At 35.5% G+C, this 25,511-nt stretch overlaps 1 protein-coding gene across 1 annotated transcript in view; it reads right to left on the reverse strand.

Annotated features, from left to right (window-relative positions):
* LOC128026833 (collagen alpha-1(XXIII) chain-like) overlaps positions 1–25,511 on the reverse strand; it is a 117,144-nt gene that overhangs the window by 32,225 nt on the left and 59,408 nt on the right. The window contains exons 3-4 of the mRNA XM_052614067.1: positions 1,844–1,888; positions 731–738 (exon numbers count right to left, since the gene is read on the reverse strand). Of these exons, the coding sequence (XP_052470027.1) occupies positions 731–738; positions 1,844–1,888 (53 nt within the window). The remainder of the gene's footprint in view (positions 1–730; positions 739–1,843; positions 1,889–25,511) is intronic.

Genomic DNA, 25,511 nt, shown 5'->3' on the forward strand with positions numbered 1-25,511 from the left:
AAAAATTTGATTTAGTCCGAGAGCTCTCAGTCCCTCCATTGAAAATGTATGTACGGTATACTGTCCATGTCCAGAAAGGTAAGAAAAACATTATCAAAGTAGTCCATGTGACATCAGAGGGTCAGTTAGAATTTGTTGAAGCATCGAAAAAAAATGCTGGTCCAAAAAATAACACAACACCGTTCACAACACTGACGTACGACACTGCTGATGTGTTATCTTTGTTATTGCGCGCACCCGAGTACACGTCAGCAGAATCATTTGTCAGCAGCGTCGTATGTCAGCAGCGTCGTCAACGCACTCACAACAGACCCGGAAGAGAAGACAATGTTGAATAAAGTTGTAATTTTTGTTATTTTTGGATCAAAATTCATTTTTGATGCTTCAGAGTTTCAATGAAGGGACAGAAAGCTCTCTGACTTAATCTAAAATATCTTAAACTGTGTTCCGAAGATGAACGGAGGTCTTACAGGTTTGGAACCACATGAGGATGAGTCATTAATTACATAATTTTCTTTTTTGGATGAACTAACCCTTTAATGTCAGATTAACTGGTGCAAATATTCTAAAATGTAAAAAAAAAAAAAAAAAAAAAAAAAAAGAACTTGAAGGCCGTTTCTCAGGTTTTACTGTATGTCTCACCCTTTAAATGTTTTATCTGCCTTACCACAATACAGAGCCCATATCTGCAACATGTCATTATTTTGAAGTGTGAGGACAGGTTACTTACAGGGGGTCCTGAAAAATAAAAGAACATCAACAAAGAGACATTTAAAAGAATCCAAATGTCTTTTAACTTTCAGTTTAACTTCAATAATACAAAATTACGCTTCCACTTTTTTAACAAAAGGTAAACCTCTAAATCTTTTTTTCTGAAATGTTCGTCAGCGTTATGACCCTCAGAGGAGAAAAAGAGGTTTAAAAGATGTGTTGAGGTTTTACGAGGCAGAAAGTTTTACGAGACATTTACTCGCATCTAGATGCTGGCAGAGTTTAAAAGATAACGTTCACTCAGCACAGTCAAGTTCTGACCATTGTAAACGAAAATGGCCCCACCATTTGGAAAGCATTTAAAAGTAAGATGTTCAAAGAGAAAAATAATGTGAATGTGTTTTACGGTTATCAAAATTGTTTAGAAAAAAGATTAATCATTTAATTGACGAGGGTTCTAATTGAACAAGCGCTTTTAACTTTTGAATTATCATGGACGCATACGACCTGCCTTATGTTTGCGCTGATTAGTCTGCTAAATATCTTCCAGCTTTCCAATCCAATTTTCTCCCTCACACTAGAGAAACAAACAGACTGTTGTGCAATGGTGTTGTCTCAACATTCGACTCTTCCTGCCCACTTCACGACCCAAACTACAACAAGCAGGCACAGCTAAACAGAACCACATCTAGCAGATTTAGTGACAAAATGACCCACTATCTCTATGTAAATAAAGTGTTCTGCCAATGTTTGAAGTTCCTCTCCCAGAGCAGCGAGGCTGGAACAAGTTTGAAAAACAGATGTAAAGAATTGTCCTTCTGTCCAAATGCCAGTTGTATGGGAACGCTGCATTAAAAGCTCTCTCAGTCTGTGCCCTTGAGAGCCATATGTGTCCACCGCACAGCTTACATAGAAATACATCACCATCTTAATTTGTATGGCTTGAGTCATCATCAGTCTGAGTTTAATACCTCTGAATCATCTGAGGGTCTACAGTGAATCAAAACAACATTCAACGAGGACTTCCTCCCAGTCACATCGAATGTTTATGAGTTTATGCACACTAGTAACAATGTTTACAGAAAAGTGCTAGATCAGGCATGAGGAAGAGAAATGAAGAGATTGCACTCACCAGGGTCGCCGGTTCTGCCCATCCGACCACGTTTCCCCGGAGGACCTGAAGTCAGGAGAGATGTGTAAATGTCTTACATAAAACAATTCTGTTTTCATTACTGAGGTTTCTGAACGATTGACTCAAATTACTTTCAGATCAGACCTTTGTAGAATCCCGGGAGAATCCTAAGATGAAGTTATAATGAACTTTAAAATATATTTCAATAATTTCAACAAAGAAATGTCCGGGTTACATTTGATAACAAACTAAACTAAACTAAAACAAAAAAAAAATTGAAGCATTTTTAGTACATTTTAGTAGATTTTTCATGTGAAATTATTTTCATGACAATGTAACAATTCCCATTAAAGTAATATAGAAATTTTGCTGAATATAGTTTTGAAACTATATGTCATTAGTTTTAGATTAAACAACAATTGGTGGACCCCCTGCTGAAGACTCCAGCTATATTTAAAAAAATCTTACCTAGATATATATATATATATATATATATATATATATATATATATATATATATATATATATATATATATATATATAAATGGCATTAATTAAATTTATTACAACAAATATTATGATGTGTTTTAGAGCTAGTTCACAATTGAAATAATAATTTTTGTGTGCTATATAGTAATGGGAAATATATTTTCTGGGGTTGGGGAAAATATTTAATTTATTTTCATAACTATCAAGCAACTGCCGTGGCAGTTTTTATGAGATTCACGCTAATAGAAGTCCATATGAGCCAAACTTACACAGTAATTTGACCTAGGCAGTAGAAAGAGGTGTGAAACCAGCACTACGTCTGTGATGCAGAAACCAGGACAATTTTCCATTTAAAGTGATCTGGATTAGGTGCAAATCCATTGCCCACAGACATATGCAAATGAAGTGTTTATATCTGTGCACCTCGCATCACTCCTGTTCATGTATATGAAAGTCAGAACAAAGCATCTGAGGGAATACCTCCCTGACGGTTGCCAGACCCCATCCTCTCTGTTCCTCTGGTTAACCGATTAACCCCCTCCTTCTCTCTGTTCCCTGGGCACTAAATCACTTCCATCAAGCTCTTTCCCTCCTCTCTTCTTTAGGTACTGTGAAATAGAAACCATACCTGAGCGAGGCAGGAGAGAGGGATGATAACGAGCTCGTGTCGCAGACACACTTTTCTTGTTGGCATTATTGTTATTGTTCCAGGTTAATCAACCCCTGCTGATTCAACCTCTATTAGAAAGATTGTCAAGAAAGGGTCTCATGGTTTCACTTCCACGGTGCGTTTCACTTTACTAAATCTAAAGCATTCGGCATCCTTACAGGAATGTTCAAGGTTCAGTTCAACTTAACGGAACAGTTCATCCAAAACTGAAAATTTGCTGAAAATTTATTCACCCCCAGGCCTTCCAAACTGAGGATGAATTTGCTTCTTCATCGGAACAGAATTGGAGAAATTCAACATCATGGATCGCTTTGTAGTGAATGGGTGCCATCAGAATGAGCAGAACAGCTGTTGAAAGCATCAAAATAATCCGCAAGTAATCCACACAACTCCAGTCCATCAGTTAACATCTTGTGAAGTGTTTGTAAGAAATGATGGATTGGAATTGTGTGGATTATTTGTAGATTTTTGTAGACTCTCTTTCTGACAGCACCCATTCACTGCAGAGGATCCACTGGTGTGCAAGTGATGTAAAGCAGATCTGTTCTGGTGAAGAAACAAACTCATCTACAGTACATCATGCATTGCCTGAGGGTGACTACATTTTCAGCAAATTCCAAATTCATCTTTTTGGGGGAACTATTCTTTTAAAGTCTGTGACATGTTGTCGATTAACACAACACATACATTCTACATATACTGTCGGTCAGTTTGTAAAAACAAGCTAAAACTTAGTTTATAGTTATAATGCAATTAAAATCTATTCAGAAAACTATGCACTGACCAGGTGTTTCCCCACAATTTTTCTATCTATAATGAATGCAAAATCTTGCTGAAACCTTTTTCCAAAAAGTAAAAAAAAAATAGCAACAACCTCAAACGTTTAAATAGTGTACGTTTTAACTTCTACGTCTTAACTTCCGTTTGTTCCAGTATCCTGATGAACAAAGCAACAAAACCTTTTTGAAAACAAGCAGTCTTACAAGTTCATTTATTCCCGCTGAAATTACACACTTCGCCTAAATGTTGTAACAAAAATGTGCTTCACATTACTGCTTCAAATTCCCTCCAGGACGGAGTGCACTGTTGACTTCAGCTGTAAATACATAAGCATACACACAATTATTGTTTGTTTTCACAGACTGAGGAACTTGTTGAAGTTATTATCCAACGTAAACGCCAGGATCTTATTGATGCTTAAATTAGAAACTGTATAAACTTGTATAAAACCTGTAACATGCCTTTCCAGAGGTTAAAGGTCACTGTAACAAGTGTACTGGAAGTTGCTTTCTACAAACCTAACTTCTAACATTCTCTTTTTATTGCTCTCTCTTACTCTCATGTGGTCTGTTCTATATCATATAAGGCTTTCGGCTCAACTTCCCCTATTGTAATGATGTCAACATAGTGAAAATAGTGAGTTGTGACATCATCTTTGACCTCTTGTGTCTTACTGCGCTACACACTTTCACGTTACAAAAGACCAAAGTACAATGGCTATAAATACAAGTGTAACTATGTTCTTCACCAACAGAGGCCTTAAACACCATGAGGAACTGAGGCTGATGGCTCAGAGATGAAGACACTGACGAAAGGGGCCTCTCATGCTTTTTATCTGTCAGCATTTGATGAACTGTCACATGGACAATTATCATAACCGAAACAACTGCGAGAATAAAAACTTGGATCTGGATGCAATTGAGGTCTCCGGGGTCTTAAATGTCTTCTATGCTCTCCCCTATAGCTGTCCCGTTACGTTAACATTAAGAAATCAGATAATTGAAGTGTATCGTTTTTCTCAGCTTTGACGATCTAACCACTCAAATTCCGATCCTTATCAGATCAGAAAGGTCTGGTTCTTATAGTCACGCATAGGCTTGATTTAGCTACTGTGCTATTTTGTCTTAAACTAATGAAAACATTGCTTTTCTCCGGCTTTGTGTTGGGCGCAACAACTGTTCGCAATAAGCGTCAACAGCGAAATCACAGAAGTCAATCTTCTCAGTTCCTAAACCACAGCTGTGTTTTCCTCTCCAATATCCCTTGCTGACAAAATTAAAGTCTAAAAATGGAAAGAAATGAAATTCATACCAGAATGTGTGGGGGTAACACTGTGACAACCCTTTGTCCCAGGAAATTTTTACTTAATCTGTCTAACAAGAGGTTCACATATTATTCTATTATTAACATTATGAACATTATCAATTATCCAAAACTGGTTACTCAATAAAAGAATACATTGAACTTGAACCAGTTTCTCTGCATAGCTATAGAAAAAAAAATACATGACATCTTTAAATGGGTAGTTGATTAAAGTTAACTAAAACCATGAAAAATCTTACTTGAAATAAAATAAATATTAACTAAATAAAATTAAATATAAATAAACTTAAACTTTAAATATGATCTATCTCCTTGTTTTCATTTAGTTTAACTTGAAGTACTAAACTAACCAAAACTACAGAAAACTAAAACTAATAAATAAAAATGCTAACACTTTACATTGAGGCCCCCTTAGTTAACATTAGTTATGCACTAAATTACAATGAGCAATGAATTTGTTACTGTATTCATTAATCTTTGTTAACATTAGTTAATCAAAATACAAATGTTCATTGTTGTTGTTAACTCAGTCAGATCCATTAAATATAAATATTTTGATTTTAATACTGTACTAAAATTTGCATTAAATAAGATTAATAAATGCTTTAAAAGTATTTTAATTTTTAGTTTATTTTAACTAAAGTTAGTTTTAACTTTATTTTAGTTTATTTAAAAATATATATAAAAAAATGACAAAAATACAATAAAATTATTAAAACTAACTAAAATAAATGTAACTTTTTTTGCTATTTACTTAAGCAGTCTTGCAATGTGACACTTACATGTAATATTTCAAATTACAGTATGTACAGTATATAGAAGTGCATCTCAATAAATTAGAACTTTGTGGAAAAGTTCATTTCAGTAATTCAACTCAAATTGTGAAACTCGTGTATTAAATCAATTCAGTGCACACAGACTGAAGTAGTTTAAGACTTTGGTTCTTTTAATTGTGATGATTTTGGTTCACATTTGACAAAAAATCTCAACAAATTAGAATATAGTGACATGCCAATCAGCTAATCAACTCAAAACACCTGCAAAGGTTTCCTGAGCTTTCAAAATGGACTCTCGGTTTGGTTCACAATCATGGGAAAGACTGATCTGACAGTTGTCCAGAAGACAATCATTGACACCCTTCACAAGGAGGGTAAGCCACAAACATTCATTGCCAAAGAAGCTGCCTGTTCACAGAGTGCTGTATCCAAACATGTTAAGAGAGAGTTGAGTGGAAGGAAAAAGCATGGAAGAAAAAGATGCACAACCAACCGAGAGAACTGCAGCCTTAAGAGGATTGTCAAGCAAAATTGATTTAAGAATTTGATTGAACTTCATAAGGAATGGACTGAGGCTGGGGTCAAGGCATCAAGAGCCACCACACACCGATGTGTCAAGGAATTAGCTGAACCACAGACAACATCAGAGGTGTCTTACCTGGGCTAAGGAGAAGAAGAACTGGACTGTTGTCCAGTGGTCCAAAGTCCTCTTTTCAGATGAGAGCAAGTTTTGTATTTAATTTGGAAACCATGGTCCTAGAGTCTGGACGAAGGGTGGTTAAGCTCATAGTCCAAGTTGCTTGAAGTCCAGTGTTAAGTTTCCACAGTCTGTGATGATTTGGGGTCCAATGTCATCTGCTGGTGTTGGTCCATTGTGTTTTTTGAAAACCAAAGTCACTGCACCAGTTTACCAAGAAATCTTGAAGCACTTCACGCTTCCATCTGCTGACCAGCTTTTTGAAGATGCTGATTTCATTTTCCAGCAGGATTTGGCATCTGCCCACACTGTCAAAAGCACCAAAAGTTGGTTAAATGATCATGGTGTTGGTGTGCTTGATTGGCCAGAAAACTCACCAGACCTGAACCCAGAGATAATCATTGAGGTATTGTCAAGAGGAAAAGAAGAAACAAGAGACAAAAAATGCAGATGAGCTGGAGGCCACTGTCAAAGAAACCTGGGCTCCCAAACCACCTCAGCAGTGATACAAACTGATGACATCCATGCCATGCAGTATTGAGGCAGTAATTAAAGCAAAAGGATCCCCTACCAAGTATTGAGTACATGTACAGTAAATGAACATACTTTCCAGAAGGCCAGGAATTCACTAAAAAGTTTTTTTACTTTTATCTATTTTATTTTATTTTTTATTGGTCTTATGAAGTATTCTAATTTGTTGAGATAGTGAATTGGTGGGTTTTTGTTAAATGTGAGCCAAAATCATCAAAATTAAAAGAACCACAGTCTTAAACTACTTCTTCAGTCTGTGTGAAATGAATTTATTTAATACTCAAGTTTCACAATTTGAGTTGAATTACTGAAATAAATTAACTTTTCCATGACATTCTAATTTATTGAGATGCATATATATATAAAATATCGCTGTTAATCTATTCTCAAAGTTGGGTTGGGAGCTGGGTCTATACTACGCGAGCTATGATGACTTTCATCTTGATATTTTAGCGCGGATGTATAACTAGCCGAATCTTTGCGTAAAAAAATACGCAACGCATATGCGCTGCAGACGGATTATGTGTGAAACAAATAAGATTGTTTGCACCTTGTGCAATGTGGAATTCGTTTACAGCTTTCTCAAGCAGTTTGTGATGCATTTTGGAAACAGGCGATGAGCCCCTGGTCTAATGCACCACGTTTTTGAGAAACCTGTTCTCAAAGACTTAACGTTACTTTTAGTCATTATTTTAATTGGGTATCACACATAATTCTGAATGCATTCGGCAGAATATAAATGAGCCATTTTAATCTAGATTAATCAAGATTAATTCCAACATTAGAGTGAGATTAATCTAGATAAAAAAATTAATCTATGCCCACATATATATATGCAATTTCTGGAAGTAAAAATCAAAATTTTTAACATTTAATTGATAATGTAAGCTGTTTTCATCACCAAGGCGTTATTCATCGCACTTTAAAAAACTGCTTTCGTGTTCAAGCGAAACGCAAAAACAGAGAGAGTTATTTTGCTTTCTGTGATGTCTGACAGGTGGTTTATGTTGACTGGAGGAGCTTGTAACAGAGCAGGGAATCTGACTGTTTAATCAAATGCTGTTGCTCATGAGAGATCACGAACGGCCACATAACAGAGCCAAACTCAACCGTTTCAAATGAGGAGGGGAGAGGTGTGTTATCTGGACATTCCAGTGTGTGTAAGTGCACACATGCTGTATATGCGTGATGTGGTTCAAGTGTCATGTGTTAAACAGCAGTGTTTTCAAGACGTTGCTTTTGTACAATTTTAAACTAAACTGAGCTTTTTAAGTACATTATCATTATTAGTAGGGTAAATATAAAAAATTAATAAATAAATAAATAAATAATTTTCTGATGAATTCCAGGTCAAATTTCACCCCAAAAATCAAGGGAAGCAATATTTATTTCCTTTTATTTATTTATTTTATATAATGTAAAAATGAATTTATAATAAATACAATCTAAATTAAATATATTAAATATGTAAATATATAAATGAATGCATTTCAATTATAAAATATTATTTCGATTTTGTAGTGAAATATAACCCGGTCATTTTCCTGACAGTTCACTTAGTTCACTTAAGCAGTCATGCAATGTAAAAAATACATGCAATAATTTGAATTATGTAAAAAAAAAAAAAAGTTTGAAATGCCATAATTTCTATATAAATCTGTTATTTAAGTTGATTAAATTAAATTGATTATTTAAAGTGTCTTTTTTCTTTAAAAAAATATATAGAAAATCAAAAGACTACATCTCCTATTCCCATATTTTTTCAAAGACAAAGCATAAACCAGCAACCAATGTACATCGAGGATATATATGGCAGGATCCTTATAATATATGACCTAATATGACAATGACCAGACCTTCATGCCTTGCTTGTCATGCTTTTTATGCGCTATTACATGAAAGTGTAATTTTAGCATTATGTTTGCAGGGAACATGACTGTAAATCTATATGATTTCTGCTTATGAACAGTGTTGTGCTGTATTGCATTAACTGCAAAAATACCTAACTGTATTTCAGGCTTAAATATGATATGCAATTGCAACGCTTCATTGAGTTTTTCAGAGAAGGGACAGATTGGTGTGGTATAAAGGTAAAATTATATGAAAAATAATGAGTTTTTTTTTTTTTACAAAACAAAGCATGAACACATATTAGACTGCACCCCATAAACTCAATCAAGCCTAGGAAAAAAAACAGTAAACCACCCCTTTAAGACAGGTAAGAGGTTAAAGTCATTAATCACGACTAGTCCTTACAATTTCACAGCACAGGAAACGTGACTGCACACAAACTCATAACACACTTGCATAAACCTGATGTTTCTTACATGTTTACAAAGTCATAATAAGCTCCATAATGATGTATTTATGTTATCTGCAAATAAGCAAAACCATGTTGTTTCTAATGGTTGCAAGTGATTGTTCTGTCTCTACCACTCTGGAACAAGCTGACTTTAAGACATAAGCAGAACATTCCAGTGATACAATCAAATCATGCAGCATCTGCTGTCTACAGAGGTGTTTTACAGACCGATTCAATCCAATTACAGGTACAAAACAACAGTCCAGGGTCCAAAATTAACACTCGCCAAGTATCAGATGCTAGAAAAAACAAGCTCTGCAGTACAGTAAGTAAGGAGGCTTTGTAGTGAGTGATTACAATGAGTTACTCAGCAGTTGGCTGAACATAATACATGATTAAAATACAGGTCCTTCTCAAAAAATTAGCATATTGTGATAACAGTTCATTATTTTCCATAATGTAATGACAAAAATGTAACTTTCATATATTTTAGATTCATTGCACACTAACTGAAATATTTCAGGTCTTTAATTGTTTTAATACTGATGATTTTGGCATACAGCTCATGAAAACCATAAATTCCTATCTCAAAAAATTTGCATATTTCATCCGACCAATAAAAGAATAGTGTTTTTAATACAAAAAAAGTCACCCTTCAAATAATTATGTTCAGTTATGCACTCAATACTTGGTTGGGAATCCTTTTGCAGAAATGACTGCTTCAGTGCGGCGTGGCATGGAGGCAATCAGCCTGTGGCACTGCAGAGGTGTTATGGAGGCCCAGGATGCTTCGATAGCGGCCTTAAGCTCATCCAGAGTGCTGGGTCTTGCGTCTCTCAACTTTCTCTTCACAATATCCCACAGTTTCTCTATGGGGTTCAGGTCAGGAGAGTTGGCAGGCCAATTGAGCACAGTAATACCATGGTCAGTAAACCATTTACCAGTGGTTTTGGCACTGTGAGCAGGTGCCAGGTCGAGCTGAAAAATGAAATCTTCATCTCCATAAAGCTTTTCAGCAGATGGAAGCATGAAGTGCTCCAAAATCTTCTGATAGCTAGCTGCATTGACCCTGCCCTTGATAAAACACAGTGGACCAACACCAGCAGCTGACATGGCACCCCAGACCATCACTGACGGTGGGTACTTGACACCGGACTTCTGGCATTTTGGCATTTCCTTCTCCCCAGTCTTCTTCCAGACTCTGGCACCTTGATTTCCGAATGACATGCACAATTTGCTTTCATCCGAAAAAAGTACTTTGGACCACTGAGCAACAGTCCAGTGCTGCTTCTCTGTAGCTCAGGTCAGGCGCTTCTGCCACTGTTTCTGGTTCAAAAGTGGCTTGACCTGGGGAATGCGGCACCTGTAGCCCATTTCCTGCACACGCCTGTGCACGGTGGCTCTGGATGTTTCTACTCCAGACTCAGTCCACAATCTTCCTCAGGGTCCGGTCACCTCTTCTCGTTGTGCAGTGTTTTTTGCCACACTTTTTCCTTCCCACAGACTTCCCACTGAGGTGCCTTGATACAGCACTCTGGGAACAGCCAATTCGTTCAGAAATTTATTTCTGTGTCTTACCCTCTCGCTTGAGGGTGTCAATGATGGCCTTCTGGTCAGCAGTCAGGTCGACAGTCTTACCCATGATTGCGGTTTTGAGTAATGAACCAGGCTGGGAGTTTTTAAAAGCCTCAGGAATCTTTTGCAGGTGTTTAGAGTTAATTAGTTGATTCAGATGATTAGGTTAATAGCTCGTTTAGGGAACCTTTTCATGATATGCTAATTTTTGAGATAGGAATTTTGGGTTTTCATGAGCTATGCCAAAATCATCAGTATTAAAACATAATAAAAGACCTGAAGTATTTCAATTGGTGTGCAATGAATCTAAAATATATGAAAGTTTAATTTTTATCATTACATTATGGAAAATAATGAACTGTTATCAAAATATGCTAATTTTTGAGAAGGACCTGTAGAATCGGGAGAAAGATAATCTGACCCTCATTTATTTCAGTGCTGCAAGCTACTGTATTAAGATCAATCACAAATATTGTGCCTCATGTTACAAAAGCCTTTGACCTCTAAACTTTTACTTAAGTTTTTCTTTCAATTAGTAAATATGAATTTCTATAAAATAGATTTATACATTTAAATATATGTAATGTAAATGCATGTGTGTAAAATTTTAGAATTGGTGAATCTATCTTCCTGTTTATTTCTGTGAAGTTGCTTTGACACAGTCTGCATGTTATAAAGTGATATATATATATATATATATATATATATATATATATATATATATATATATATATATATATATATATATACAAACACTACATAAATAGAATTGTATATATAATATACAAAAATTACATTGTCAATAAATTATAAAATATTAAATAAATAGCATTTTCTATTTTTAGATATGTATTTAATATGTCTAAAATGGACCTTTTGTCCACCTGAATGTTATCTATGGTATCTAGTTAAAAAACACATGTGAGGAGCGAACAGCAGACAGGTACAGTACATGATCATGTGGTCTTGATTCCCATATTAGACACTCATATTTTGGTGCTCCATTAAACCCAGTCTAAGCAAAACTGTAGTCTGAATGAGCATGCAAGGTATGAAAGTCAGCTCAAATACAAAAATGCCGTGTTTTTAAATATTGCAGACAAACTCACACAGTCTGAGTTTAAAACATTCGTAACTTGAGCACTAGACATTTTAAATATAGCATTACTGCACCCTGTTATCATTAAAACAGTTTCTGATGAAGGTAAACCACAGGCTCAGGTTTTCGGGAAGTGGAAATCTTTTCATTAATGTGAACACCTCTGTAACTTGAGCCATGATTTTCCTATCCCTGCGGAAAGAATTTATTTAACCTTGCCTAGTGACCACAACATTAGTCTGCGGGCAGCGTTACCTTAATGTATGCTTTTACCTTTACAGCCACTTCAGCTGTTCACTGACAAAACATGTTTGATTGTGTAGCACTTTCAGTTATAGCAGGTGATAATCAGCATCAAGCTTATGATTGGGATTTTATTTAATTAAATAACATGAGAAGAAGATTGAGAGAGGAGAGGCGTCCAGATTGACAGCGCTTCCTGTTCAGGGTGAACTTGGGAACGTATTGACATGCATGTTGTAATACTTATGAAGTTCTGCCAGATCACGAGCCACTAAGCTTTTTAGACATTTGGCTGTGCAGCCAAATAAAGTCAGACAAAGATGACTGGCTATCATTTACACCTCTGAACACCTAACCCATTGATTTCACAGCAGAGACTGTCAGCTTCAGTGAACAGCTCATTCCTCAGCGGAAAACTGAGAAAGTGTGGAGAGAGTGAGAAAAAGAGAGTTAAAGATAGAGAGAGAGAATTCACAGCACTATGCTGGAATTTAACAGATTGATATTATGATTGTCTAAAAGCATTGCAGATCTACTATTTATTGCAGACTATTTAAATAATGTTGAATTAAATACATTTACATTAAAATAATATACACAATATTTAAAATAATAACATAATATAAAATAAAATAAATAGATATATTTAAAAAAAATATATAAAATAATTGTAAAAAATCTGACTATTGTGTATGGCATGGTATAACAATGTTAAAAGTTACATTTCAGTTTTATATTCACCATACTTAACGGTAATTCATTTGCACTTTTTAAATGTGTCCTTGTTGATTTAAATTAAGTGAATATTTTGAAAGGAAATAAAACCTTCCAATCATAGTTTAAAATCAAAACAAGTCTTTTCTCTGTCAAGTGATTTTTTTTGTTTTTTATCTATCTGTGCCAGGCACACTTCACTCAACAAGATCAGATGCTTGGCCTTTCAGTGCACTGAAAACACAAGCCCACATATGAAAACACCTCAAAGAACCTTCCATGTCACTTAATACGTAACTGTCACATGATGCTGACAGATTTGCATGACATAAGCAATATTATTTTAAATTAAAATCAATAGCGTAGGCCTATAGTAAAAACACATTTCTAGTGTCAATGAAATGTAGACCCGTGCCGAAGTAATCAAGTGTTTCCCTTTGATATAAGGATGCATTTTTGACAGTGGAGAAGACCTGCCGAGTCTGGATTATATGTCAAGCATCCATGTTTAATGGGACACGATGTTTGTCCAACTTTGAGGAAACATCTCAATTTAGACAATAAGAGTTCACAGTATTCTCTTCTGGGATTTGATTCAGAAAAAAGCCTTCACTGCTGTTTAACTTTCCGCTGGCAGTATTGTTTTTGGTTGCTTGTGAGATCACAGCCAAATGCAACTGAGGTTCCTGGCATAAACACTGCATTGAGGCAGAGGGGTTTCTTTAAAGCACTGCCATTCTCTTAATGTGACTTGAGGAGCAAACTAAGACATCTGAAGTCAAAACATTATACATCTCTGTCACAATTACAAGCTCAGATACCAGATGTCGGAAGGCTGAATCTCTTATGCTATTACGCTACGATTTCCCAACAAAGATGAACAATGCAGAAACAAACCATCTGTTTCTGAGGAGCTTCAGCATCTGTCACACTTTCCAAGTAGACTGGCCTTGGGCTAGACGTCTCTTATGACCGACTGGATTGTCCATCTTTTCAGAGACTTTAAAAATAATCAAACACAGTTCATTGCTCAACTTGATCTGGTGCGTGTCCAAGTAAACTGATCAGGCGTAGTCAGACGTTCCTGAATGACACACTCTCTTTGAATACTGTGATCATTTGGGCTCTTCCTGTGCTCTCTGGACCATTACATCATCTGACTTTACACAATCTGGCATCCCTGTTCCCACTCAGTTGTCCAACTTTTTGGCTGTTCTCTGGGGTCGGATGTGTTCTGTTGTCTTAATGTCTTCCAGCAATATTTCTAATTAAACTTGGGCTGCTTATCTGTTCTGACTGGTTTGAATATTCATGCACTGTATGTATAATTAAGCGTATTGGGCTGATCATCCTTTACACTTGCTTCCAGTTTTTTACAGTAGTTCTATCTGACTCTGATTACGTGACTCATGATGATAAAGATCTTTTTTTTTAAAGTTCGAAAACCCATAGGAAAGACAAATCACAAAAATCACTTTAACATCAAGCATTTTCCTAGGAAGCACTGAAATGATGTAAAGAACAAATGAAGATGTCTCCCTTTTTCCATATTTTTCTCTAGAGAAAAAAAAATTGCAAGCGATCACAATAATGTCTTAAACTGTGCTCAAGAAATAGGAAGATACCAAAATCTATGATTCAAATGTATCTCAGTATGAATTCAAATATTTCTCATCAAATACTAGACCAAATAATCTGAGTTATACTGCCCACATTTTTTGTCAGTTTTACAACTTTACTTTTTCATAAATTTGTTTAAATTTTTATTACATGAACTGCTGTTCAGAGTTGTTATTGTTAGTGCTATTTTTTTATAATTGAGATTTTTTAAATATTATTTGTTACCAAAACATTTTTTTATGGTTTTAGATTTAGTACATCAAACTGAACTAACTTAAAATGAGAAACGTTTTAAAATGAGAAAATTTTTTAATTTTAGTTTATTTCAGTTAATGTATGTTTAATCAGTAATACAATTTTTTTATGGTTTTAGTTTTAGTTACAGATTTAGTTTTAATGAACTATAATAATTCTGGTTGTTGTTAACTAAAATGATTTTTTTTTTATTTGCAACTGAAATAGAGCTAAAATTAAATAATATATAAATATTTAATTAATGTAATTAATAGAAAAGTAGAAAAATAATTACTAAAATAAAATAAAGGACTAAAAGGACTAAAACTAACATGTAAATAAAAATAAAAATATAAACAGAATATTTAACTAAAATTAAAAATGCTAATAAATACTTCAATAGTATATAAATAACACCAAAATAACATTAGGCCTACTGTTTTTTGCAACCCACTTTACATAATTAGACATATTTTAGAGTGAAACAGCTACAAGTGGATGCTACATGCTAAAATGCAGCAATGCAGAATAATTAAAATGGCAAAAGTGCCATTTTAGTTTGACTGCATGTTGACTTATAACAGACCAAGTTTCCATAGTTATGTAAAAGCCACTTCTGAGCATCTCGTGTTTCTCTGAGATGTCACCATGATTTCAGTGAAGTTAAACAATTTCCAGAATATTTTATAATGTTGTTTGTGTCAACATAAAAAAAATGCCCTGGACAAAAGGGCACAGACAATAACACCATCAAAAAGCCATTAAAAAACAATCAAACAACATTACCCAGAGTGATGCAAACATACAGAAACACAAAGCAATTTAATTAGACCAGTAACTGTTCAGCTCGCCATACTGGGTCACATATGGCGGTGGTGTGGGCGGACGGGTCATCAAACACATCGCCCTGCAGATTTGCCATCTATTAGTCGGAGTGTGAGAGATCCCCTTCATGTTGACAGTACAACGCTACACGTATGTATGAGTTGAAGCTGAACGTGAACCAATGATCGGCTAATGCCAGAAATGACGATTCGGTGAACCAGGCACTTCATCATGTGAGAAAAGGCCACACACGGAGGCCAAAGGTCACACTGAAAACCCACCGGATATGTGGTTTAACACAAATCCGTTTCTGTAGGCCATACACACTATAATCGAATCCAAGTGGAACAGGTATTTCAGGAGCGGTTGATGAGATGCTGATGGGAAAACAATGACTAACAAAAATGACTAAAATCATCACTAATTTTACTGTTCCAAAGTTTGATGTCAGTATTATTATTTTATTATTATTTATGAAAGGAAGAAATAAATTAATACTTTTATTTACCAAGGATGCATTAAATTGATCAAAATATTTCTATTTCAGATAAATGCTGTACTTTTGTCATTTCCATCAAAGAATCTTGAGAAATAGATATCATGGTTTCCATAAAAATATAAAGCAGCACGACTGTTTTCAACGTCGATAATAATAAGAAATGTTTCTGAGCAGTAAATCAGAATATTAGAATGATTTCTGAAGATCATGTGACACTGAAGACTTGAGTAATGATGCTGAAAATGCAGCTTAGCATCATAGGAATACATTATATTTTAAAATAATAGAAAACAAGTATTTTAAACGGTAATTTTTACTGTATTATGATCAAATAAATGCAGCTTTTTGAGCACAAGAGACTTCTTACCAAACTTTTGAACAAGCTTCAGTCAAATCATTTTTAACAGTTAGATTAAACACAGGGTATTATAAAATGTGATGCTTTAAATATTATACTTCAGATTAGTGACTTCAACAAACCCGTAAACCTAAGTAACTATGTAACTTGCCTCAGATGTCTCACTGAAAGCAAAGAAGCAAATGAACCAATCTAAATCATCATTTCAACCAATAAAAGCTGTCTAATATACTCAGAGGTCACACCTCTGGCCTGCCAAGTAATTATTGCATTTGCAAATCTACTGTACATATCAACATTATCAGCCTATTCAAACACATGAACTCATATCTCACAGAAAATATAAAAAAAAAAAAAAGCTTCATGCGAGAGAATGTGCAATCTGCTTTATATAATTGACTTTAGCCCCTGGCCCATTTCTTAATGTACAACAGGGGCCATGATGTGCCCTGTTCACTCCATGTGCTACTTATATAGATCTTTAACTGCAAAAAAAAAAGAGTTTGTATGTAGCACGCAGACAAGTAGGAACATGAAATTAAGTTAAAAACACATTTATCAGTTTATGCTGAACACATATGCTAATGTTATTTTTAAGAGAGACCAATATCAGAGAGAAGAAAGACATAACAATGGGAATCTGTCCAAGCTGCTTTAAAAAATAAGAAACAAACTGTCCCTTCAGGGTTATATCTTTATTTCCCTTGTGGAAGTTGTTTGGGAGGGTGGGGTGTTTGTTTTCTCTGAGACTAAAAGACATATATGGAAGCCTGTTTCCAACTACCGTATTTTCCAGACTATAAGTTGCACTTTTTTTTCATAGTTTGGCTGGTCCTGAGACTTATAGTCAGGTGCGACTTATTTATCAAAATTAATTTGACATGAACCGAGAGAAATGAACCAAGAGAAAACATTAACGTCTACAGCCGCGAGACGGGCGCTCTAATGCTGCTCGTTGTTCCTGTAGTCTACACTGAGCAGTATAGAGCGCCCTCTTGCGGCTGTAGACGGTAATATTTTCTCTTGGTTCTAAATAAATGCGACTTATAGTCCTGTGCGACTTATATATGTTTTTTTCCTCATCATGACGTATTTTTGGACTGATGCGAATTATACTCAGGTGCGACTTATAGTCCGAAAAATATGGTATTCAAACTCACAATTCAGACTTTTTTCTCTCAGAATTCAGATGATTAAACTCAGTATTGTGAAATATAATCATGCAATTCTGTTCTCTTTATTTTTTATTTGGTGGTGGAAACGGGTTTTCGATAGTCATGTAATGCTTTTTGTAGTTTTAGTCCTTCATGACTATTTACTAAAATTTGTCTTAAATGAATGGTCTGTTGTTGTTGTTTTTTGCAACTACACCTATAAGAAATGCCTGTCACATTTTAATCACTCAATAGCATCAATGAATTGCATATGCATATTTACATGCCATCTGTGCGACATCATAAAGTTGTAAGTAGGAAAAATTTAAGACATGTATTAAGGGAGTGAAACCTTTTGCAGTGACCTTTAGGCTCACCTGATGTCTATATTATCACATTTTGCACACATTTTGCACACCAACTTTGAGTCCCACAAGCTGTACATTCTAACCGTACACACTAGGCCCTGAGGAAAGTGAAGGGAACGCATACGAAGGAATTCCAGGAGACAGATTATTGAATTATGGAGACGTCAGAAAGGCCTGCTGGTCAGTGTGGAAGCAGAGCAGATGCCAATAACATCACATGTTGTGATGTGTATGATAAAATATGCCAGTCAAGAGCTGAAAACAGAGCCGTTTTGAGGGAAAAATACCGTGCAGGTATGTGACCTCCTCTCATGCATGTTTACAGAGTGTTTCCCTCTCCTCAAGTGAACTGGGATAATCACCTGATGGATGAACTGGCAATGATCTGCAACTTCAGCTTGCACAAAAAGAGATTTGTCAGAGACAAGAATCACAGAACCAACCTTTAACAACAGGACCAAGAGAAAGCTATATACTAGCTATAGTATGTACTTTAATACCCATTTTTTAAACTTTTTATTGGAGGCAGTTTCAGGCCACCCAGAATGTCATTGCTGTGAAAATGAATGGCCAAAAGGCATACAAAGTTGAATATGGTGTTGAGTAGATGGTTTCTTAGAGGATGTTTGTTTCAATATTGTGGGGAAGAACAACAAAAAAAAAATTCCCACAGGTGTGGTGGAGCCACAGTATCCACTATGGAGCCCAAATAGAGGCCACTTACAAAGAAAACAAAAGAAACGGAGAAAAAAAGATATTACCAGACCACAAACAGGAAATATAGATAAAGATTTAAAGAACGAGTGGATAGGCAGACAATACTGTGTTCTGACCACCATCACACTGATCCACCACAAGAGCTTTCAAACTTTCTCTACACCACAGCAGCTGGGAAGGACTTCTGATTGGTGCAGGAGAAGTGGGAGGAGCCTAGAGCAATCAACCAATGACAGAGTGACGGAGTCAGTATGATGCCTATACAGTATGATGGTCCAGCTAAACAGTAGTTTGCTATCAGAGAGGTCTAATCTGGAGCACAGACAGTAAACAAACATCTTTCACGAAATACACATCTGTTAAAAATGAGCTAAAAACCCACCTGCCCATTAACCGCTGCCTAAGCTCTAGACATTAAACTAATCAGACTATAAGAAGAGCAGCTTTAAGAGTAATGAATGTCAGCTGCTTCAGAGCTGATGTGTGTTTACTGTTTGTGGTTGAGCTTTACAGAGGAACTAAAACTGCAATTGACCCAAGACACCACTGGCACATGAGGTTTAAAAGCCTACCTTTCCCATAAGATCTGCATGATTGTGACAACAATCAGAACAGTGCATTATTTCCACTGATGTTTAACAGTGATTATTAATTTTCAAATAAAGTTTACATTGGACTGTTTATGCAGGCTACACATCCAACACAAGATGAGCAGTTTAGAGGAACATTGGTGGACATCTTAAACATTACAGCGTTCAGTTTACAGTAGCTGATCGTCAAGGGAAAGTGTAGAGGAGGGGAAAGAGCTATTCATGTATACAGAACAGAAGACATGATTTATATATGAGCTATCTGAATGTATACAGATCTCCACTTTTTCCAAATACGTGTTTGGTTTATTCCGTAACAGTTGCAGTGACAAGAAAGGTCAAACTGACTTTAAATTTCACTGATAAACTAAATATTTTTTTTCTATGACTCTTCAAGGACTTTTCAAGTTCTCCATGGGAAGTTCTTAGGTGTTTGGAAATTGCAATTATGACATGATGTGTTTGCAAGTGATATAAACAGATGAAAAATGGACTGTTGTGTTTTTTACTTTCTGACAAAGACAGGAAGGTTTTTAGTGCTATTGTAACCAACTGAATGCAAATGATGCAAATTAGGTGTGTTATTGATATTGTGTCTGTATTTTATCTCTTTTTTTTGCCACAAAGAATGATGGAAATGTAGTTGCACAATGTAATAAAATGTATTGCAGAGCAATCTCTTAACCTCATGAACCAGCTAAATTAGTATTTTTTGTACCTTTTTTCAAATCTCAGAAAATCATTAACGGCATCACATAATAAAAATGTGCTGCAGTAAAACAAACATTAAACATTATTGTAAACGTCTAAATCCTAAATCCTCTAAATCAGTTCACTGACTTAAAAATCTCCCAGCAATCTGAAATACAATATGAAGTGCCCTTTAAAAAGCATGGCTGTAGAAACAGAGATAAATGCATGTTTGCTTAATAGCAAAAAATCTTGTTCAACACAACCACTCCATGTACTTCATGGCTTTTACCCCAGCAACCTCCATCTACTCAAGTCTGGGATGTAAAGGGTGCCCCTTCTTACCCCGTGTCTGATAACAGCTGAGTTGAAAGTGAATTAAGTTATTTGCTTGCTATAGGACAGGCAGAAGGAGGTTACTCGCTGCCCACTCCTGTCAACAATCTGTGGTCCATAGAGCAGACATGTCACAAACACAGGCCTGAACAGTCATATATACTTCAGACATCACTGACAAGCAAATGAATCCAGACTGAGTATGTGGTTTGCAACATCTCTACCACCTATTTTAATTCTTTAAATGGCTTACCTTGCATTCTATAATGTATTCCTATATATATTTTTTCTATGCTATTTACTGGATCTGCCTCATATAGCAATAATCTACTCTTGATTGATTTGATTGCCCAAAGTCGTCTCAATTAGTCATGGTGACCTAACCTCACAATAACAAACTGGGGAAAATCTGTTTAAAACTGAAAGACCAGGTGAGATAAATCAAACAGCAAACTGAAATAGATGGATGTTCTGTCAGCTCTGGTTAGCTGGCACATAGTAGGGAACTGATTAACCATGATTCAAGGCTTTCTAAAGTGTGACCTGATTTTTCTAACAGGGATTTTATTAAAATAAGAGTGCAGATCCATTAAAACAACTCCAGTTCTTCAGGGCAAAATCTGAGTTTGACATAATTTAGTCTGCAGATCCCAGAGAAGGTAGCGCCTCGGGACAGACGAAAGGAGAAGTTCTGCACTGGTGTTCAGTTTCACCTTACATGCTATAAGTCTGTTCAATCGCCTGGTCTAATTATGTCCTGCAGGTATTGTCTGAATGGAAATCAAAATCAGATCAACATTCAGTCTGTGAATAGTTATGACTGGCGTCATCCAATTCTAACAATAACAGTAATAAAAATGTAGTTATTAATATGAAAAGCAATATTTCAAGGCCTGGAGGTAAATGACATATTGATGAGGCTAATGAAAGTTTCAGATGGCTTTATCAGAAAAGTCAACACAGATGGCCTGGACTGCAAACCTTTGCTTAAGCCTCATTTCTGAGTCATGCCAAGAAATAACAGAGAAAATGAAGGGTACTAATTCAACAAACTACGTGCGTAGAGAACAGAGGTGCTTAAACTGCATATGTGTGACAGAAGACATAACCAGAGCTCTTCCATCACTTGCTTTCACTTCATTCGGTCTGTATGAGTATGGGATTGTGTGTGCAATCATGCAAAGAGAGCATACAGATGTCCTAAACAAAGTTTTCCCAGGTTCATCTCTGTGAGCCCAAGTACTGGCCCCCACATCTGTAATCCAGATCACTCCAATTGTTTTCATAGATTCATCCCATACCCTGGTTTCGAAAACCATTCAAAACTGTTTTTTAAAAGCCACAACAGAGAAAAAGAACAACAGAACAAACATACAAACATGTGATCAAACATGTGAAAAATCAAACAAATAAACAAGAGAACAAATGAACGAACAATAAGTTGATAGACGGATGGATGGATGGAACAGCAGAAAGAAGAAATACAGCTTAATAAAACACAACAGAATGATAGACTTAACCCTTGATAGAAAGACAGATAGAACGATAGACAGAGAATAGAATAGCAGATAAAACTCTTTATAAAACTCGATAGAATGATCGATTGAAAGCTTGATAGATAGATAGATAGATAGATAGATAGATAGATAGATAGATAGATAGATAGATAGATAGATAGATAGATAGATAGATAGATAGAACAACAGAACATGACTGATAGGTTGATGGATGGATGGATGGATGGATGGATGGATGGATGGATGGATGGATGCAACAACAGACAGACAGACAGACAGACAGACAGACAGACAGATAGATAGATAGATAGATAGATAGATAGATAGATAGATAGATAGATAGATAGATAGATAGATAGATAGATAGATAGATAGATAGATAGATAGAACAACAGAACATGACTGATAGGTTGATGGATGGATGGATGGATGGATGGATGGATGCAACAACAGACAGACAGACAGACAGACAGACAGACAGATAGATAGATAGATAGATAGATAGATAGATAGATAGATAGATAGATAGATAGATAGATAGATAGATAGATAGATAGATAGATAGATAGATAGATAGATGTGCAAGCTTAGTGTAACACAAGAGTGTATTGCAAGAGTGTACAGTTGTTGTTCTCTGGCTCCGGCCTGGACTCTTACACATGGTTTAATCATGTACACGCCAGGAGGCTCGAGCACTCTATTTAGAAAAGGTTTTAAACATGCTAAATGTTACTTGCGCCCAAATATTTTGGCATGGTCCTCTAAAGGATCTCCCCACCTGTGTAAACGTCAAGAATGTGCCCTTGCTTACTGCCAAACAATATCAATATCAAACGTAAACCACTTAAAACAACTCACCTAAGATCTCTAACTTAGCTGCTTAAGCGTGGAAGACTTATATGCTAAGAGACGAAGGCAGAACCCAACGTAAGTGTTCGCTGAGTGTTGCTATTCAAAATGCCACTGTAAAACCGTCACATCTGACAATGCTTAGTGTTTTAGTGCCCTCAAGAGTCCCAGTCACTTCGACTTCTGGGAAATGTGACTGGCAGAATTTTTCATTGTAATAAACACTGATGGCTATGGAAGGAATTTGATTGCAGGAAAATGATGTGGTGACAATGCTGATTGGCACCATAAGAACGCTTACAACCCCAAATCCTAGTTTCTACCCTGAGCAGCAGAAAAAATGATTAAAACTTCAAGCTTTACAGAGTCCTCTGAAACAAATCAGGTGATACCACAAAGAAATATTTACTAATTAAATGTATCTTGCAAAATATTTTTGTCAGAATACAAACAATTCACTACATTATCATCATTACATGAATTTTATATATACAAATATATACATATATTATGAAATATAATAAAGTTCAAGAATAAATGTTATAGATTACTTATACGTAGTATCAGGAAATATTGAGTGACTTCTCTCATATCAAAATGTTTCCGCATCTGTCTGCAAACTCTGAAAATCTGCAAACCTGAAATAAGAGCATCATTGAGTGAAAGAGAGTCTGGTGAAGGGGTGTGGGAAGAGAGAGGGCAAGGTCAGGGTTAAAGGTCACTAAGTGTCTGGACCAGGTCAAGCGTGGGGTCAAAAATCTCTTTAAATGCACATCCTGTTCATTTGCTGTGACTGCAGACATACTAGAAAAGCCTGGTGGATAAAACTAAAAACTGATTATTCTTTCAGCCTTTTTATATGCAATATAAATATGCAATATATTCAATAATTAGTGCTGTCAAAGGATTAATCATGTTTAATCTCATCCAAAATAAAAAAAAATTGTTTACATAATATGTGTGTGTGTATTTATTATTTATCAGTCCCTCCAGAAAAACGCGATTATGCGATCGCTTGATTTAATGCATAATCAGCCAAAGGCCGCATATTTATGCGGGGGTAGCATTTTTTCAAATAAGCCGCACTTTTGCCGCATAAATTACAGATTTCAGAAAGCAAAATATGTGGGGCTAGCATGATTTCATAATCCCTGTATTTTCATTGCAAAAAACTCACATATATATTAGGAGAAAGCTGAAAAATGTTTAGTTTACTTCACACAAGAAAAGAGCCATTTTCCGCTATTGCCATGGGAACCATGTGAAGTGACGTAATTACGTGACGTAAAAACATCATCTGCAAACCCCGCGGTGAAACCAGGGTGAAATTTGAAGCGCGCAAATCATTCTTATTTCCCAACAAAAATAAGCGCAAAAGAACGCGCAAAGCAGTTTCCCGATTTGCTACATGACAGTGGAGTCAAATTATATTGCGAGAACTGGCGAAAACTGCGGTTTGATGAAATAGAGAAAAAAGGTGATACCCCCAACACCCCCTTCTCACTAGGCTACTAACACTGTTGTAGTTTCATTCAGAAGTTGATGCAACTTTACAGTTGCAAGATTGCACTTTTTTGTTACAGAACAGTAACAAAAACTTACAGTTGTAATTATATTTGTAGTATGTAAAATAATTTACATTGCAGTAAGAGATTGCAACTTAAATATTCTGTGATTTAGTATGCTCGCTTATCATAGGAAATAATAAGAAATTACTCTTTACATTAAGGTAGTAGCCTAGTGAGAAAAAGGTGTTGGGGGAAACACCTTTTTTTCTCTTTTTCACCAAACCGCATTTTTTGCAAGTTCACGCAATTTCATCGCATAAATTGCAAAAATATCCCGCATATTCCATCGCATTTTTTACGAAAACGTGCCGCAAAATCAAGGATTTCTGCCCGCAACAATCACAGAAAAAAAATCTGCGTTTTTCTGGAGGGACTGATTTATATGTAAATACATGCACATACAGTATATACTTTGAAAATATTTACATGTATATATTTAAATTCAGATAATTTATATTATATATAAATATATTTAATATATAAACACAACCTACTGTATTTTTCTTAAATATATACATGCATGTGTGTATTTATATTTATATAATAAATAATAACCAGTTTTAATTTTTATCTACCAGGTTTTTCTAGTATTTCTGCAGTCACAGCAAAAGCATGGCCATGTTAACAAACAAATGAGTACAACATGGCCACAATTTACTAAAATGAGGAAACAAATTCTTAATTACATTATTTAATTTGAATTATTATTATTATTATTATTATTATTATTATTATTATTATTATTATTATACAATTATTTTATTTTAATTTAAATATATTTTATGTCATGTACAGTGCTCCTTAATGCAATATTACTTAATTTTATATCACCGGCAAAAGCATTGTAAATACATAGTGAATATTTGCATAGCCCTCTTAAAAACTCACAACTGCATGCAGTTCTTTAACACAGTCTTTCAGAGACAGTTTGTTTCAGACACATCATCTGTCTGTGGAATGTACTTCTTTTAAAGTTAGGGCTTCTCCAGAAAGAAGCAAAGGGGCACAGGTCATGTGAACCGGCTGATCTGCTGCCTGTGGTTTGTTTAGCAGAAGTAATGTTCTCCGGTGCCCTCAGGAAGAGCTGCCGCAGGTGAGTGAAAGGTGGGTCAAAGGATGAGTGTCTGGATTTATACATGTGCCC

The sequence above is a fragment of the Carassius gibelio genome, chromosome A14 (genome assembly GCF_023724105.1).
Source record: "Carassius gibelio isolate Cgi1373 ecotype wild population from Czech Republic chromosome A14, carGib1.2-hapl.c, whole genome shotgun sequence".
In the NCBI taxonomy this organism is placed as follows: Eukaryota; Metazoa; Chordata; class Actinopteri; order Cypriniformes; family Cyprinidae; genus Carassius; species Carassius gibelio.